The sequence below is a fragment of the Elaeis guineensis genome, chromosome 12 (assembly GCF_000442705.2).
Source record: "Elaeis guineensis isolate ETL-2024a chromosome 12, EG11, whole genome shotgun sequence".
In the NCBI taxonomy this organism is placed as follows: domain Eukaryota; kingdom Viridiplantae; phylum Streptophyta; class Magnoliopsida; order Arecales; family Arecaceae; genus Elaeis; species Elaeis guineensis.
Window position 1 is genome coordinate 10,803,934 of NC_026004.2, and position 13,877 is coordinate 10,817,810.

The window sequence follows — 13,877 nt, forward strand, 5'->3', positions numbered from 1 at the left end:
CTGTTGTATGTACTAATATGTGCTTGGATAAATCACTAAGGAATGGCATCATTTTTCTTTGTTGGGAACAAAAAAGGCAATACAAAATAAGTCTATATAAATGATGCTTGCCTACCAAATACCTGGTTATTGGTGGCATTTGCGGATCCAGTTGCTTATTCATTTGAAGGAAATAGTTGCAAAGTGTAAGTTGTGTCCTGCAGTTCTTTTCATTGGTTCTGCTTTTCCGGTGTTAGAAAAAAGATGACTGTATTTTGAATATATTTTAAACTCTTTTATTTTTTTTTTTGTTTTCTTTTCTTTCTTTAGATATAAGGGAGGCTAAGCCATCCAATATGTCTAAGGATTTTTTTTTTTTCTGTTATATAACTTGTATTGGGACTGAGTAAATAACTAAAATCTGAAGAAATCCATTCAATCCGATCCAATAAATATCAATTTTCGTTCAGTTAAAAGATATAAATTAAATAGAATCGAATTGAAATTTATAAAAAATCGATTATTTATGGTCGGATTCGATTCCTACATTTTTAAATCATATGAAACCAAACCCAATCAATGTAGTAATTCATAAACTCATTTTCATTGGGACGATGTTGTTTAGACTTCAATACTTCATTCTAAAAGACACCGAGTCATCCATTTGGATTTATGAAAATATTAATATTGTATTATTGATGAAAGTACATCAATTTGAAACAATTCTAAAGTGAAAACTTTCAAATGTAGTTGCTTTCAAATTAATAAATTTATTTTTTTTATTTTATTTTATATAAGTTCAAAAATAAATTCAAAATTTATAACTTATAAAGTTTAAATTTTTTATATTAAATTGATAAAAAATAAATAAATAAATTTAAGTGAGTCAATATTGGATTTAAAATCAATATTGCGTCAACATTGAAGTCCAGACCAATACAATCCATCCAAACCCACTACAAGCCATTCACTTCAGTTTCAAACGGTTTATATACAATAAACAGTCGGTAGTGGATTCAATTTTCTTCAATCTGATTGGTTCGATCGGATGAAATTTTTCTCTCAATCCAAATGAATCCGATTCGTGCTCAACCCTAACTTATATATCAGTCTAGGTTCTGTAACTCTATATATCTACATCCGTTCAAATTTGTGCTCTCTCTATAATTGATTGAACTTTGAAATATAGGATTTGGTTGTTATGTGGAACTTTATATTGAAGGAAGATTTGCATGCCCTCTTGCCACTCAATATATCATCATGGTGTTGTGGAAGGATGGAAGCAGGGGATGCTCAAATGGCCGCTGCTGCATCTCATGTCTAATGAGGCTGGGCTTCTTGAGAACAAGGGACTACATGGAGGTGCCGTATCTGGTGTGTGTAACAGGATTGGAACCGACCAACCGCCAAACGTAAGCATCCCATCTACCAACAGTCATGGGACCTGGATTCTTATTACTTGTTCGTACTGTAGAGTCGCCCTCCATATACATGATTATCATTTATATGCACAATTTTGCTTTCATCTTACTTCTCTTCCTACTGTTGAAAATTGTGGTGAAATAATTAGGCAAGTGTGGATTGATAAGTATGTTAAGATGGCGACTTAAAAAAAAAAAAAGAAGGAAATTGCAGTAAAAAAAATGGATAACAGCGCTTGCATCAGAGGAATTTAACATGATTAACTTCTGAATAGGTTAATGCTTTCATTAACCTAGATCTTTTGAAAAATGGATTTTTAATACAATTCTTTTTGCAATCAAACAAATCTCAAAATAACTAAAAATTATTACGTCTCCAATCTGAGCCGAATCTCGACCTTTTTCTGTATATCTTTTCAAAATAAATATAGATGACTTTATACATAAATAAATCGAGTCAAATGAAAACAAAAATTAATAATCTGTGTATACAGTGTAGGACCTAAATGTAAAATATTATCTATGCAAGGACTACATATAAAATGAGAAGTAACGCAGAGAGGACAACGGTCGTACAGATGTCGGAGTTGCAGAACGGAGGAACGCACATGAACTCACGACATTCCCCTTGCTGCTGCTCTCAAGACAATTTAGATGACGAGATAAAGAGAGCGTATGATGCCAAGTAAAATCCTTCGGCGAAGCCCCCAGGTTTTATTCCTGCGTTCCCCTCTCGTCTTTTCCCTTCCGAGGCACCATTCCGGAAACCCACCACTTCCCCACGCTACTCTGCGTCCATCGGCATACTACTCCCCAAACCCCCCCTCTCTCTTCCATCTCTCGCTCTCAGATCAACGATGGAGAACCAGAGTCCCGACTGGTCCTCTCTTAGTCTCGATCTCCTCAACCGCGTATCCAAGAAGCTCGACCATAGTTTTGACTACCTTCACTTCCGTTCTGTGTGCTCTAATTGGCATTCGGCCGCTCCACCCCTCAAATTCCCACCCCTTCTCTTCCTACCATTCGATCCAACCACCGAGACCATCCCCTTCTTCGACCCCTCCGACGGCGGCGTCCACTCCTTCCCCCTCCCGGCGGAAGCCCGAAACAAGACCTTCTGCGGGACTTCCCATGGCTGGCTTATCCTCCTCGACGAGCCCACCAACTGCATCTCCCTCCTCAACCCCCTCACCTCCACGAGCGTCCCTCTCCCTCCCTTCACCCACCACCTCCCCAAGCCCTCTACCAAGCGCGTCATTTTGAGGATCGACCGCTGCCTTGCCAACCCCAGGTGCATCCGCCCCGGCGTCCCCTGGCAGAACCGCCCCTTCATCCAGGAAGCCGTCCTCTCCTCGCCTCCGGCCACCTCCGGGGATCCCTGCATCGTCATGGCCATCCTCCAAAACGGCGAGGAGTTGGCCTTCTGCCGGCCCGGCGACGGCGCGTGGACGCTCGTCGAAACCAACGGCGTCTACAACATCGACAGCGTCGCCTACTGGAACGGGAGTTTCTACGCCGTCGACCGGATCGGGCGCATCGCGGTCTGCGAACTGAACGCCACTCCGGCGGGGGTCGCTCGAGTTTCGTTGGTGCCGGAGCCGCTGGTGCCCGACCAGTTCAAGCTTTTGGAATCCAAGGGGGAGCTGCTGCTGGTGGGTATCGACACGGAGGATGACGACAATCCGGATTATGAGATGAAAACTTTCGTCTACAAGGCTGATATGGGGGAGGGTCGGCTGACATGGACCAAGGTGGATACCATGGGAGAGAAAACGTTGTTCTTGTCGGAGGACTCCAATTCGGGTTTTGTCGGACACGAGCTCCGTGGGTGCCGGCGCAATTGCATGTACATCTCTAAATCTAGTGATCATGAAGAGGCTGTTCACTTCATCAGGTTGAGGAACATCGGAGATAGCAGCAGCTCGGAATTGATATCGTGCCGTTGGTCCTCGAATCCATCTGGAGCTGTCTTCTGGTTGAAACCTGGTTTCTTCTAGCTCGGTAGGTATTGCATTGGCTCCAGTTTATGTTTATATGTCTGGATTTTGTCCCGTGTCTCTTGTCCAGCTTGTTCTAGATAATAATCCAGTTCAATTACTCAGTTTTTTGCAGATTGCTCCATTTCATGCTAATTAAGACGATGAGCTTTCTTTGTGTTAATGTATTTCTGGATTGCTTCTGATCATTTGCATTTGTATGTTAACAATTTGAGTCATATGCACAAAAATCTACATCACTAAGAAATTAGAAGTCCAAAAAGTTTTTTTTTTTTTAAATTATTTTATTTAAGGCAAGTCTCATGTTGATCTAGTTTAGATGCAAAGTATTCCATCAAAAACTGAAAATTTGACTTGAAATCTAATGAAAAGATTCATGATAGTAACACAATATGAGTAGGGTTCCTGGATCCAAACACCAAGGCCCAATTTGGATTCTAGGACAGCTTTTCCATGTATTTGGCTTGAAATTTAGGATTTCGAGTTATATCATGGGGATAGAGAATTTTAAGGATACCAAAAACTCTAGGTTATACAACTCCGAAAAAATGGGTACAAAATCGAAAATCACGTTTTCGTAGAAATGTTGCATCTTCTGCTTTTCAAAATCACATGATTTGGCCAGCCTCCATATTGCATGCACCAGGTGCAATTGGACCACGAAAATCCCATGGTGGATAACACTTCATGTGCCCCCTTATATTTCACCGATTCCCGATTGAGTGCTCTCCACCATCCATATACTTCAGGATTTGCCCTAGTTCGCTTGCACCTAATGCATGCAATAGTTTCTCCATGATTTGGGACATATCTTATTGCTAGAGATTGTTCTCTTTATTCCTTGTCGCTTCTCTCACCTTCCATTCTATAAGAGATTTGCTTACTTAGGCTTCCAAATAGGCTCTAAGAGTTCTCCATGTACATGAATTACATAGCACCATGCCAATATGTTCAACTACTAGTAGAGACTTAATAGCTTTAGTTGGTCATGTGTCATTGTACCTTGACTTCAATACTCTAATATTATTACCTTATTTGGCTTTTGCTTTTTTAGTAACAATAAAAGAAACTTAAGGTTATACATCTTCAGAAACGAGTACGATAGAAATCACCTTTTACGAAGATCACGACATCCTAAATTTTTGAGTTGCATGATTGTTTGAGATATCTATCGTTGTCGCTTTCCTCACCTTTTTAATAAATAGGTGCTATTTTGTCGATAGTTTGGTCGAGCTTCCAAAAAAGCCCTAAAAAGTTTGCAAGTATATAAAAATAATAACTGCACAACAAATACCACCAATTAGCATATAGATGGTAGTTGTATGCGACCATGCATCATTGTACTTTGACATGAATATTCTAATATTGTGCACTTTTGCCATATAATGGGGATAGAAAATCCTAGTCATATTGGAAACTTTGGGCCATACAACTTTTGAAAAATTGATATAACAAAAGTCACTTGTCATAAGCTAGGAATTAATTTTGCACTCTCTTTTTTGTTTTCTAGGATCACGTGATTTGGGGACTTCCATAGTTGTGCGGGATTCTTCTCTTTCATTTTTGTCATTCCTTTTATCTTCCATTGTATATGAGATCTAGGTGGATAGATTGCTTAGGCTTCCTAATAGACCTCACAAGTTATCTATGTATGTGATCTCATAGCAACACAATGAGTATACCCAATAAGCAGATGCTTAATGGCTTCATGTCATCATGCATTATCCTATTTTGAATGCTATAACATTATTAACTTCTCTGACATTTCCTTTGTTGGTGGTTTGGTCAACTCAAGCTTTGTTTGTTCATGAATAATGTTTGCCCAAACTTTGCATGAGTTGGCTAGGCTAGGCTTAAGCTTGAATTATTATGAGAACTTGGGTATGCATGTATTTAGTTACACATCAGTTATACACTAGAAAGATCTTGGATACTTATACAAGACTAAGGAATCTAAATAATATTTTCTTATTAGACTTTTTAGAGGAGGTCTTGGGTCATTACAAATAATGGCTCATACAAGCATGCTTTTTATACTTCCATGCATGTTCATTATGCACTAAAAGATCTTAGGTACTTATATAAGATTAAGGAATCCAATAATATCTTTCAGCTCCATATTCATTATGTAGTACTATGAGATCTCGGGTACTTATACAGAATTAAGGAATCCAATAACATCTTCCAATTAGCTTTGTTTGGTAGGATCTTAGGTCATTATGCTTGTATATATTCTACATTGGCTCAACCAAGTTCATTGATGGCTATGAAGGAGGTAACATCAACTAATAGAGTGGCCGATGGGGTGATTGGTGAAAAGCAAAATCAAAAGAAGATGAGGTGGCTTAAAGTGGATGATGACATAGCTTAAGGTGAAGGGACTAGAGATGAGCGTAGCACACAGCGAAGGGAGGAGGGAGAGATAGAAGAGTCTTGTTGATGGAGTAATAGAAATTGGAAAAGGCTTTCGAACATGGAACATGGGTTATGGTTGGAACACAATACTTATAACCCTCATGTGGCTACCGCATCACAACATTTAGATCATTTTCTTATCTACTAGTTGAGATATAAATTACCTATCAAAAGAAAAGAAACAATTTTATTTAAAGCTTATTATATTACAAAATATGGTTTAAAGGATATAGAAGTTAACTCTACAAATAAATAATATATAAGTATGCACTATACTTATGTATAGGTAATTATATCAGTTCTTCTCCCTCTTTGTTTTACTATTGTGTGTTGGTGCTCCTTTATTTATTTTTTTTCAATAATAGATCTTATTTCCCTATTTTTTCATATGAGACCATTATGTAGAAAAAAACATTGTTACAATACATGAGGCTCATGCGATTATGGCAATGTAGCTTTATCTCTATATGCAAAAAGGCTTTAAACCTGTGACACCTAGTTTGATTAAGCAATCTTATCGTTGTGCCAAGATCCATCCTCTATGAGGCCATTGTATATTTCACCTCTAAATGTTTTTTATTCTATGCTTCATCATTTCTCATATATTAACTCAAATAGCTCTATCGAAAATGCATCTGAAGTGATGTTTACTACGACAAAAACTCCTGTTGACATTCCTTTCACTATTACAATATTTTCATGCCATCTCTTGCTTAATGTAACTTGAGTTAGCAATAGTATTGCGTAACATAGCAATTTTTGCACTTGAATATAATATTGAATATTGAATAGTCTAATTTCTAAAATGTTGATGTGATGCCTTTTGCATGTTTCAGTTTGGACTAATATAAATTTTTGGGAAATGCCAACGCAGAAAAATATGCTTGCCTACCAAATTTCACAAATTTTGACATACCTTATTCTTTTTGAAATTAGATGGAGACCATGAAACTATTACTTCGATACCTTAAGCTTGTTAGATACCTATCTGATGATGGTATTTGTAGATCTTTTTTGTTTTTTGCTGCTTATATAAAATGAAATAATTGTAAAATTTAAATTGTTGTTGGCTAAGATTTTTCAGTTGCTTTATCGCTTGTTCAGCAGTCTGAAAGAAGACGGATCATAGATTGGTTTATTTACCTACATAGTATCAAAATTTCTTTCCTATTGTTCTTTCCTTTTTAAAAAAAAAAAAATTCTTTTGGTATAAGGTTAAAATTTCTGACTCTATTCTTGGAATTATTCAAATTCATGCTATTTCCAGTTCCGATGGAACTTGTATTCAGAAGAATCAGATTGATATGTGGAACTCTCTCTTGCAGGGAAATGAAGATTTGATGCTATCTTATTATTCAATATGTTTTTTGTTGTGTTTATCAGAAGGACGATGTTCAGAGGACGGTACGCTGCTAGTAAACTTGGCCAAATCTACCACTTCTGGGATTGTTCACACCAAGCTAGGGAACTGGTGGCAACAATCACAGCCCTCTAATGAGTCTTTTTTTAACTATAGCATTATAGTTTATCAGCTATCAAAAATTTTACCATAATAATTATCTGCTTTGGATCTTGAACCTCTTCTATTATCAAGTTCTACCTCTCTATTTGATTCCTATGTGTTATCAGCTATCAAACAATTTTACTGTAATAATTATCTGCTTTGACTCTTGAACCTCTTCTATTATCAAGTTCTATATCTCTATTTGAGTCCTATGTGTTTTCAAAGTAATTGTGATACTTGATATATTGGAGCATCAAAATTACTTTGTTTTGTTCCTCACATGCATGATGATGTCCTAGCCTTCAATATCTGCAAAAAATGAACCCAATCCAGGTCTATTTTCACAGTGCATATAATATGAATTCTCAGGAACATGCTTGAGACATGGCACTCATACTGGGGAGAAAATGGACACAATCTACTGAAACAACTTGAGATGGCTATTAGGCAAAGCCGCACACTCACTCAAATTTCCTTCCTGTAAAAGAATCTCCATTGATTCATCTTCCGGTGCTTTCCAACCTTACTATTACCATTTCGTTGCTATATAACTACCTATGCTAACTATGTTACATCTTTTTTTTTTCCTATTAATTCTATATTACACTTCAAGGATACACTTATTTAGGCCTTATTTATTTACACTACAAACTATTTAAAATGAAGTCCACGCATCCATCTTGTACACTTCTTATGTATGTAGAGAACAGGATAAATATAAAGTAAGTCTGCCTGTTGTTAGCCGTCACTTTGTGTTTAATTTGTACTGATTATAGTTTTATACTTGACTTTCAGATTAATATTTTATACTTGGCTTTCTTCTTCCATCCTACCCTTACCAAGAAAATTCAATTTTCCATTTAAGTAGCTGGACATCCTTATATCGTACAAATTGGCAAAGACATTCATACTTTGATACAGCAATTTCAAAATCCAGCTCTTCTTGTAATGGTGGATCTGCTAACTATGAAAAAAAAAAGTATTTTTCTAAATCAGATACGGTCAATTTTATTAACTAGCAATGAACTCCTTGGACCCGTGTACCACATCTTTTATCAAGTTCCAAATCTGTAGTTAAGCCGTAACCAAAATCTCTAGTTCCAAAAGCACCTATGATACACTGCCACTTCAAGAGCACTTTGCAAAGCAGAAAAAGCACATATGACAGTCCTTGATCCTTTAGGTTCATTTTCTTATCAATTTCTAGGCATGCTAGAGGATGCCCTTGCCTCACCATGAGAAAATCTATTTTCAACTATATATCCTATAAATTGGGGGAAACATACCACAATCGAAAAAAGATAGTAATCAAATTAGGCGATACATATCACTCTTTAGAATCATTACGATTCATAATAAGTGTCATATACCGTGGGTAACATTATGATGGCGCAATTTGGATAGCATATAGACTTCATCCGAGTAGAAAGCACCCAATTAATTAATAAGCTCCTAGCATTGCTTCTCTTTTAAGACGTGGTAACATTGCTAATGTACAGTATTTTTAGCTGCTTTCTTACGAGAAAAAATAAATGACGTTGTATTTGTTGTTGCATATATATTTACTTAGACTGGTTTTATTGGTAGTAGCACCGAAAGTAGCATGATATGCTCGCATCCATCAAGCCAAGCCTATGAGTATGATGCATGGACAGCCATTGTGCACGATGTGAGATCCCCTGTACTGTATCCAAAGTCTGTCCAATTTGTATATATTTATGCTAGAGGTTTGGTTTGATTTCTCATAGCCACATTTGGAGAATGATGGCCCGTGATCTTGTGAGCCTCAGCAAATATTTGCATTTCATAAGCTTATTAAATATTTTATAATTATTGCTGCATGGTTACGCAATACGCTTGTTGGACCCCGTGACCCCAACCGTGTTTTTTTTTTTTTTTCCTTATTTTTATTCTCAATAAAAATGACAAAAGCCACCGGCTCCTGGAACTCGTTCCCTCTGAAGCCTACTCCTCTCTCGCTTGTTACTTGCTAGCTTCTCTCTCTCTCTGAATTGAGAGTGCGGTCTTCGTCCAGAACAGGGCGACGGGCTGGAAAAAAACCTTTCCAGAAGCTGCCCAACCAATGACGTTAAATTTCTGTGCATTTTTTTGGAGTTCATGCAGTTAAACTCTCATCCATATCTCCTCTTCTTGAAAGCTTTCTGACATATAAATGAGAGAAGGCAGAGGAGCGTATCTCCTCCCAATCCCTCCACGCCACTTGTTGACCTCCTCCCACTCCAGGATGCTACCCTCCTTTATATTTCTTGAAACCCTCTCCTCTCCCATCTCCTCATCATCGGAAACCCTAGCCCCAGACCTCTCCCCTTCTCTCCCTCGAACCCATCCATGGATTGCTCCACCATGATTCCTGACCTCTTGAAACGCATCTCTGACAAGCTTCCTTGCTGCCTCGATTACTTCCATTTCCGTCTGGTTTGCACCCACTGGCGCTCCGCCGCCCGACCCAAAAAATTCCCACCCATTTTTATCCTCCCATCCAATTCCGACTCCGCCGAGCTCCGCTTCTTCGACCGCTCCGACGGCGGCGTCCACCCCCTCCGCCGGCTGGAGTCAACCCGGAACAAGACCATCTGCGGCGCGTCGCGCGGCTGGCTCGCCCTCATCGACGATACCACCAAGTCCATTTCCCTCGTCAACCCTATAACCGGAGTCCAATACCCCCTCCCTCCCGCCCCCCAAGAGCTCGACTTCGACTTCCACGAGTTGATGAAGGATCACTACATCAGCGATGTGTTCATGTCATCGGTACCAAACTCGGGCTCCGAGTGCATAGTGATGGCTAAACAAAGTGGCTTCGAACGGTTCGTCTTCTGCTGGCCTGGCGACGCTGTGTGGACTCCCCTCCGGACTTCCTATGAAATCTGCGAAGTTGTTGCATTCTGGAACGGCAGATTTTATGCCGTGGATCATGATGAAGATGTCTTGGCCCTCGAGTTTGGCTCTCGTGATGAAGGTATCATGCTATCGAGCCAGTTACGCTGCCGTTTTGCTCCAAGCCATGCAAACTTCTGGAATGTAACGGTGAGCTGCTGCTGTTGTATGTTAATCTGGATGGTGAAGAGGATCCCTTAATTTATAAGTGTGATGATTCGAGAGAGAACTTGACATGGTCCAAGGTTGGTAGCTTGGGCAACAACACCTTGTTCTTGTCCCATGATCTCTGCACAGGATTTCTTGGCCATGAGCTCCATGGATGCAAGGGGAATTGTATATATCTCTCTAAACCTGGTTGTAGAGAACATGGAGAGGATCACCACATCCAGATGATGGACATAACAGATGGAGTTTCACACATCCTATTGTCTCATTGGCTGTTGCAGCGGCCACGATCATCTCGTAAGTCCTTGATGTTGTCAAGAGCATTTTTTTGGTTTAAACCTGACTTCTACTAGCCAGGTATTGGCTCGAGTTTAATTTGGATAATTTCCATGTATGTCCTTGTTGCAGGTAACTATCCAATTCCATGTCTTCCTATTTGTTCAGGTTTCTCTATTTTAAGCAATTAAGATGATGAAAATTCTATCGGTTTACCTTTTTTAAAGAATTGATTGTTCTAATTTGCATTTGCATTTAACAGTTAAACAGGTAATGCATAAATTAAAATTCTGCATCAAACCAGAGTGAGAAAGTCATAGTCTTCAGAATATGATTTAAGTAGGTGAATCTCATCTTAAGGAAGTGGAAATGCAAAACATTCCATCAGGGAACTGGCATATTTAATGAAAAGATTGACATTGATAGCTCAAGAAAACAGGATGGCTCACAGACATCCAAATATCAACAGTTTTTTAGTATGTTAATTACATAGAGACACAATGAATGCTGTCAATTAGCGGCACATAACAGCTTCACATGGCCATGCACCATCATACATTGACTTTGATGCATCACAGCTGGTATTTTACTTGAATTTTGCTTTGTCAGCTGCTACAAGTTGGCTGCATATAGGGAGGAACAATGAGCTGTAAACCTATGCATGTCTTTCATTTTTTCGCTTGATTGTGCAAAGTTTGATTCAAGAACTTGCTTTTCCTAATCAAGGGCAATTAATTGGAGGCAGGAGATGATTTGTCAAAAAGTTAAATGCCAAAAGGATAATTAATTTTCAACTTGCAGCATGATGCAGGACTCAGTACATTCAGCTACATGATGACTTATCAAATCACAGTAACAACCAATTCTAACCTCATGCATGAGGAGCTTAAATGGTTAGTGCTTTCTTAGACATGCTTTCTTGGAGTATCATAACTCAGAAAGAAAAATCTGTCTGTATTTTTTTCCTGTTGTGCTTGCAATTAACTATATCAAGTAATCATAACCATCAGATTGTTTTATCTCTGGTCAGTTATTATTTATCTTTGATCAGTTACTGGTTATCAAACCTTTAAAGGACGTCTTCTCCACAAACTAGTATTGCTCTTCTACAACAGGTGATTCAGCATTGCCTGGCTTCAAGTAGTTACGCTGAACATGTTGAGTATCGTGGAAGTTTTTAATTATTAGATTAGATGGTCTAGATAGCCAAGTAAACAATGAAAAGGATGTCTAGACATTACAAGAATGCATTCAAAAGATAGATTACTGATTGTGTAAAACAAGCACCAATTTTTTGGTTACTTTTTAATTACTTCTAACCATCTAAACACAAACTTTAAGTATAATGAGTGTAAATTGATGAGAAGTATGGTAACAAAAGTCTGGATTCAATTCTACAATGAAGTGTTCTGTCAAATATTGCAGTTCAAGTGACTGATTTGAGTCGATGTGGTCCAAGATAGGATACTTAAGTAATTGAAAAAATTTAGTGATGCATGCTTGCTTGTAAGGTAAATAGAGTCCAAATAGCCAACAAATCAGTGTAGACGTTTAGGTAGTCACTTTTCATGCAGGACCAGTTCTATTGTGTTATGATGATATGCTGTTTTACCATTTCTTTGTCTTTCCAGTATATGTATCAATTCCTTTCTTCCATGTCTTTGTGGAGTTGGACCTCAAAACCTAGCCTTCCAGTTTGTTCTGTTCTGCATGCAATTTCCTAATTCTTTTAACGTGCTACTTGTTTTGAATATATTAATGCACATTTTACCAACAGCATAGAATAGATATGAAAAGTGTGTATCTTTTAATCAAGCAAGTATTGGTTGTATTGCCATTCTGTCTGCAACTTCTTTCTTCTGACCACCTAAACAGAGGCAAAAGAGCATTCCTTTTTGACATTTTTAAGCATCAATATTCCAGTCAGTTCCCCTATTATACTTCATGTAACTTGTTTTCTTATTTGCTTGGTAAACAAACACTTGATTTCATTTATGACCTGATAACAACAACTGAAGGAAAGAATTTCCATTGTCTTAACTTTTTAGTACAAGATTGATTGGGAAGTTTTTAGACGTTACACATGACAGCCTAAAACTGGAAAATTTTATCTGTTTAAAAATTCCTAGCTGCCTTGTTTGTTTGCTTGTCTATATGTACTTTCGCATTTGGGTGCCTTTATCTCCCTTTATCCAGGTGGTTAACAATAAACCACCTTCTTTTTTTCATGCTGTCTTTGTTTCATTATTGTTTTCTGTGTTCAGGACTGGATAATGATGGGAACTCTACTTTAAAGGGAAAGGAAGATTTTCATAAGCCATCCTATTGTTATGATGCATGTTATGTAATGATCCCAAGTACTGTGTTGTTGTATAGGCTTATTGTCGCTGGTATAACCATCCTTGGTGACTTTATTGATTGCTGATTGAGGAATGTGGGGATGGTCCTCTCCTACATGATTTCTTTGTTTAATTTACTTTTGCTCCTATGCATGTGTTTATGGAAGAGATGACAAAAACAAAAAATTGCAATTTTAACTTATGGACTGAAACCACTTCTGTGTTATATGGCTTTATGATCATGCTGTAGAGCTAAAGCAAATACTGCCTTGCTGACCGGTTTAACATGGCTAGCTTAATTACAATATTAATCTTATTGATAACTGGATATGGAATGTTGGATGGACCTTTACCATATGATTTCATTATTATGATCCACTTCTGTTTGCTTCTGTTCCTTTTTGGTATCTCTTGTCGAGCATGATGCATTGGTTCTTTGTCTTTCTTATTTCAAAATATCTGGTTGTTTTTGTTTGATAAATTTATATAAGAGTACTTGAAAACCGGGAAACTGCACTTCAGTGTATAAATTAAAAACACTTCCTCCATTTTAGGCGCTTAAAATGGTTCTCTTTTACAGACTAATGATGGACTTCATGTTTACATGTAGAGGATCTAAGAATCCTCATCTTATCATGTGGCTTTCCTAAATTATAGAAAGTAATTATCCCAATCAGAGGAGGGGACATGCGAAATCTCCCATGCTGTCATACTTAAGAGGAAGGTTTTCTCACACCTTGCCAGCCTTCTTCTTATTAGACATTTTTCATAGGACCATATTTTATTGGCTGTCAGTTTTACCGGAATTAAATTCCCTGGACCCTTGAACCTTATGGCCCACGAAGTAATTAACTCAAATTTATGACTTGAGTGCTATCCCAGA

General features: G+C 38.0%; 2 protein-coding genes across 5 annotated transcripts; both read left to right on the forward strand.

Annotated features, from left to right (window-relative positions):
• Positions 1–2,137: 2,137 nt before the first annotated feature.
• Positions 2,138–7,520, forward strand: LOC105055251 (putative F-box protein At5g55150). The gene is made up of 2 exons (XM_010937021.2): positions 2,138–3,401; positions 7,196–7,520. The coding sequence occupies exon 1, from the start codon at positions 2,258–2,260 to the stop codon at positions 3,395–3,397; it is 1,140 nt and encodes a 379-aa protein (XP_010935323.1). The 5' UTR covers positions 2,138–2,257; the 3' UTR covers positions 3,398–3,401; positions 7,196–7,520.
• A 1,757-nt stretch (positions 7,521–9,277) lies between these two features.
• LOC105055250 (F-box protein SKIP23-like) lies at positions 9,278–13,178 on the forward strand. 4 transcript variants are annotated; one of them, XM_073246335.1, is made up of 4 exons: positions 9,278–10,676; positions 10,788–10,823; positions 11,457–11,548; positions 12,920–13,178. In XM_073246335.1, exon 1 carries the CDS (start codon positions 9,666–9,668, stop codon positions 10,410–10,412), a length of 747 nt encoding a protein of 248 aa, XP_073102436.1. In that variant the 5' UTR covers positions 9,278–9,665; the 3' UTR covers positions 10,413–10,676; positions 10,788–10,823; positions 11,457–11,548; positions 12,920–13,178. The 4 variants fall into 4 exon arrangements, with proteins under 4 accessions (XP_073102436.1, XP_073102435.1, XP_029123621.1 ...); XM_073246334.1 differs by having other exon boundaries at positions 10,788–11,548; XM_029267788.2 differs by lacking the exon at positions 10,788–10,823.
• The last annotated feature ends 699 nt before the right edge of the window (positions 13,179–13,877 follow it).